This window comes from Canis lupus, chromosome 8 (assembly GCF_011100685.1).
Source record: "Canis lupus familiaris isolate Mischka breed German Shepherd chromosome 8, alternate assembly UU_Cfam_GSD_1.0, whole genome shotgun sequence".
Taxonomy (NCBI): Eukaryota; Metazoa; Chordata; class Mammalia; order Carnivora; family Canidae; genus Canis; species Canis lupus.
Genome location: NC_049229.1, coordinates 47,581,576 through 47,586,416, shown reverse-complemented (window position 1 = coordinate 47,586,416; position 4,841 = coordinate 47,581,576). Strand labels below are relative to the sequence as shown.

The window sequence follows — 4,841 nt, the reverse complement described above, 5'->3', positions numbered from 1 at the left end:
CCTGGCTTTTTTGTTTTTTCATAATGCCTTTGTCCCTTGCTTCTAGGGACTCAGACTTCCCAACTCTATTCAAAGCGAGTTATGTGGCCCTTATATTTATTTTTACATAAAAGATAGTACAGGGCAGCCCGGTGGCTCAGCGGTTTAGCACTGTCTTCAGCCCAGGGTATAATCCTAGAGACCTGGGATTGAGTCCCGCGTCAGGCTTCCTGCATGGAGCCTGTTTCTCCCTCTGCCTGTGTCTCTGCCTCGCTCTCTCTGTATCTCTCATGAATAAATAAATACAATCTTTTATAAAAAAAAAGCTAGTACATATTTTGGCTAGGCTATATTTCAAAAGGCAATTTATAGGCTTTTCCACATTTACTAAAAGTGGCACAAATGTGCATTTGCATTAAGTAGATATGCCTGCCAAAGTGTAGATATGTTATAAAAATGTCCACAATCTTACACTAGTGTTATTACTCATTTCGCTGAACCCTGAGAGCTCTTGGCTAGTGACTTAGCAAGAAGTTGCATGGGAAAAAGTAGCAGTTACTATGTGTATTATTTGGTTAGATTTTTAGACTCCTTACTATGTCAGACTCTTGTGATCCTTTCTGAATGTTGGGTATCATCAGTTCACTAGAAGAGTCTGAGATTGGTACTTGCTGGGTGATGAAGGTTTGATCCTGAAGCTTACTGTCATTCCTGCAATAATGATAAAATAACAGACCTGTCAACAACCACATACACATGGAACTTGATTCAGAACAACAGACTTGTCATATAACTCCCACTTAGTTCTAGCACATATAAAATGTCCCCACACTGTGATCAGGTTCACAGTCATTGCTTTGTCAAGAAAGCTCTTACTCTAATTCCTCTGTATTTCCATCATCAGGAACAACATAGTCTGGAACTGGAGGCCTAGAATGCTGGCTGTATTTCCTGTGGTAGGTAAAAGTTAACAATGAGTTAATGTCTCCTCATGCTCCACATTTCAACTACACTTTAATAGTGCTAAAGGAAATGCTTTAGTTGGATGAGCTTCTTATTTTCAAAACTGAGCTTTATATATAGAGAGACAATATAATGTTAAGCAAGTTAATATAAACTTATTTTCTCTTAAAGTTGAGATGTGTTGAACTTAAATGGTAGTATTTATGGAGATGGTCATAATGATGATACAGATACAACAGCTATTAATGGTGATAGTTAAGACTAAACCAGACTACTGACCAAAAAGATGGCCAGAAAAATTCCATTCCCACAAAAAGAACCTCAAACAGAAAAATTACCTAATGGAGATAGACCCAGTATGAAGATTTCTTCTTCTACTTTGGAAAATCTGTTTTAAGAACGAGAAATAGGACAGCCCTGGTGGCGCAGCGGTTTAGCGCCGCCTGCAGCCCAGGGTGTGATCCTGGAGACCCGGGATCGAGTCCCACATCAGGCTCCTTGCATGGAGCCTGCTTCTCCCTCTGCCTATTGTCTCTGCCTCTCTCTCTCTCTCTGTTTCTATTTATTAATAAATAAATAAATCTTTAAATAAAAAAAGAAAAAGAAATAATTATATCACTAATTCAATATTCTAATGGAAAGTGAGCTTAGGGACGCCTGCGTGGTTCAGTGGTTAGGTGCCTGTCTTCAGCTCAGGATGTGACCCTGAGGTCTTGGGATTGAGTCCCATATCAGGCTTCCTGCATGGAGCCTGCCTCTCTCTCTCTGTCTCATGAATAAATAAATTTAAAAATCTTAAAAAAAAAAGTAAAGTGAGCTTAACAGGATTATAAAAAATATAATAGGTTGACCTGCCAGCAGATAAAGACACATACTCTACTCCTAAAACTGGTCCTCAATTAGGTACATATGAAAGTGAGAAAAAAACACATTCAAAATATGGCTGTATTAAATAGTCTAATAATGATGCACAAAAAACATGTACTTTGGATACTATAGTACCGGAGATAGGCACAGTGATTGCTGATGCACTAAAGAGTACAATTTATTGGTTATATTCCTTGACTTGTTTAAGCACAAAGGAAAATATCATACTGTTAAAACCACAATCATACAATCAACTGAATTCATAAACTTTCTAGTTGCTGTCCTTGCTTTGATAGACCATTTATCATCTAATTCCTCTCCACTTGGGCTTGAGTTTTCTCATTTTCTTTCTTTCTTTTTTTTTTTTTTTAAGATTTTATTTATTTATTCATGGAGACAGAGAGAGAGAGAGAGAGAGGCAGAGACACAAGCAGAGGGAGAAGCAGGCTCCATGCAGAGAGCCCGACGTGGGACTCAATCCAGGGTCTCCAGGATCATGCCCTGGGCTGCAGGCAGCGCTAAACCGCTGCACCACCGGGGCTGCCCGAGTTTTCTCATTTTCATCTCCTCTTTACCTCACATTTCACTGTTCTATTCCCATCTTTTTCCTTCATCCAACTCCGGCATGGGATTCCAACAAGCTTAGACTTGTTCCATAGTGGCCAGATTTAAGTTCATTGCTTTGGTATGAAATATTTCTACTCAATTTCCTTTGTTTCTCTAGTGTTGAAAACAACACAGTATGGAAGTTGAGGCCTAGAACTCTGGTTGTTTCTTGGGGTACAGAAAAGTCAACTCAAAATGAGACAGACATTCTGTACCTTCAGCCTGTATTCTTTTCCACCTCTTAATAAAAAACAAAAAGCAAACAAAACTTTGGAAGGCTACCAGAGACACAAAGGCCATTTCAAAGTTCTCCTTTTTTCCATTTAACCTATAAGTCTTTTTTTTTTTTTTTCCATAAGTCTTTAAGCTCTTTTCTTTTCATTGTCCTATTATTTGTTCTTATTTATTATACTGGTTATTCCTAGCCTCAGCTCTTTACTCTTCTACCTTCATCCTCTCTCCTACACTCACCTATTAGTTTTCACTAAATATGTTCAAGTCTCCCTCCCTAAACTCACCTGTACTCCAATCCCTATTTACAAATGCCTTGAGTATTTTTCACTTCAATATATTGCCATCATCTCCAATTCAACACTGAAAATACTCCTATTTTTTCTGTCCAGAATGTTTTTTCCTACACACTCTGCTTCTGTTTACCTTTTAGAGGTCAGCTCAAACTTTTACTTCCTTAGAAACTTTTCTGACCTCCATTAGGTTATTGTTATTATATGGTTTCTAGGTTTGATAACAACTTGGTATTTCGTTACAAAAATAGGGAGTTACCTAGGAACAAAACCATTCATTTTTGCAAAGAGCAATCTCAAGACTTTCTCCTTCTGCTCCCAGGTCAAATCTCCAATATCCACATTTCCTTGAATATCTGTCCTGAAGAATTTCAAAGAAAAAAAATGAGACAGAAAAATATGGCCAAAGTAATAAGCATTTTATCTTTTTAAAAAATATGAAATATGTAAGCATGAGAAAGTTTCCAAACTGTAACTGAATATTAAGAGGTTTCCAAATGTAATGACTACAAAGAAAACTGCATTACAAAATCATAAGTTGAAAAGGATATCAATAGGCTAGCCATTCTGAAATGTTATATAAAGTCATTAAGATAAAAATAAGAAAAGCTATAATAAGAAAAAAGTTTGTGCCCAAACATTAAGCAAATAAGTAAAATAGGAAGTTGTTATATAACATTATGCATCCAAAGACAAACACAAAAACAACAAAAAAGTTATTTACAAGGTGAGATTATTGCTGAATCCTTTTAACGTTTCTTTTTATATCAGATATTTTGCTATGAAAACAGAATAACAAAGTACATTTAGAAAATAACACCTAAGTTATCTAGCTTATTTTCTTACTTCCAAATAAACCCGCAGCTAAGCTCCCCAGGCAGGTCTTTATTTATATTATCACTTTCCTGGAGGATTCGTAGTCTATTTGCTGTTTACGAAAGCTGGCTGACATTGTAGACAGTATTGGTTGTACAATGTAAGAAATGTTTTTACACATAGGCCCATTGGGTTAGTTTTCTTTAAAAGTTTAGGTTTTGCCTTATGATCACTGTATACTTCAACTTTCCTTCCTCAATCTGCCTCCTAAGCAGATGATGTAATATTTTAATCACTTCTGCCCTGCTGGTACAGGCAATAGAACACTGAGGTTAAGATGAGAAGTTGTTCAGTAGCAAAAATGTCACACAAGGGCAGAAGAGGAAGAGTCCAGTTTCTAGAATAACAATGTGGAGAATCATTTTATATACTTCCGTCTGAAAACCTACTTACCACTTTGGAGACAAAAAACGTAAAAGAAACTTCCTTATGTATGGTACAGACTCAATTTGCTTGACACAGTAAAAAAAAAAAAAAAGAAATTAAGCTTTGCACAGTGGCAGTATCATAGCCAATGAGGTTTATCCAAGGTGCGATTATTGCTAATTGAAAAGAAGGAAATTATAGTAGACCTCTTGGTAATAGAAGTAACAGATTTCTGAATATGGCAAAAAGTTTTAAAAATCCTACTACGGACATTTTTGTAAAAGAATCTTATCCTTCAGAAGCCACATCATGTCCAACCTTCCCAACAGCTATGTAATTTAAAAGAACCTACAAATTATTAGTCCATTATAAAACAAAGCAGAGAACTCATTTGGAAGCACTGTTAATAAGATATTTAGTACATAGTAGTAGAGAGTCCTTTTAAGTTTCTTGAGTTAAGGCCTTTGAAGAACCTAACTACACTGGGATATAAAACGTAATTGTTTTGTTTTTTCAGAATAATCCTTAAAATGCTGTATAATTTATGGCTTAAGAATACACTGATAAGGGGCAGCCCGGGTGGCGCAGTGGTTTAGCACCGCCTTCAGCCCAGGGCCTGATCCTGAAGACTTGGGATCGAATCCCATGTCAGGCTCCCTT

General features: G+C 36.6%; 1 protein-coding gene and 1 pseudogene across 4 annotated transcripts in view; one reads left to right on the top strand and one right to left on the bottom strand.

The window, feature by feature from the left end:
* BBOF1 (basal body orientation factor 1) overlaps nucleotides 1–4,841 on the bottom strand; it is a 41,154-nt gene that overhangs the window by 5,756 nt on the left and 30,557 nt on the right. For all 4 annotated transcript variants that reach the window (XM_038545253.1, XM_038545252.1, XM_038545250.1 and 1 more), the window contains 3 exons: nucleotides 3,199–3,300; nucleotides 856–930; nucleotides 576–690 (listed from right to left, as the gene is read on the bottom strand). In XM_038545253.1, the coding sequence (XP_038401181.1) occupies nucleotides 576–690; nucleotides 856–930; nucleotides 3,199–3,300 (292 nt within the window). The remainder of the gene's footprint in view (nucleotides 1–575; nucleotides 691–855; nucleotides 931–3,198; nucleotides 3,301–4,841) is intronic.
* LOC119873151 lies at nucleotides 4,301–4,475 on the top strand (annotated as a pseudogene).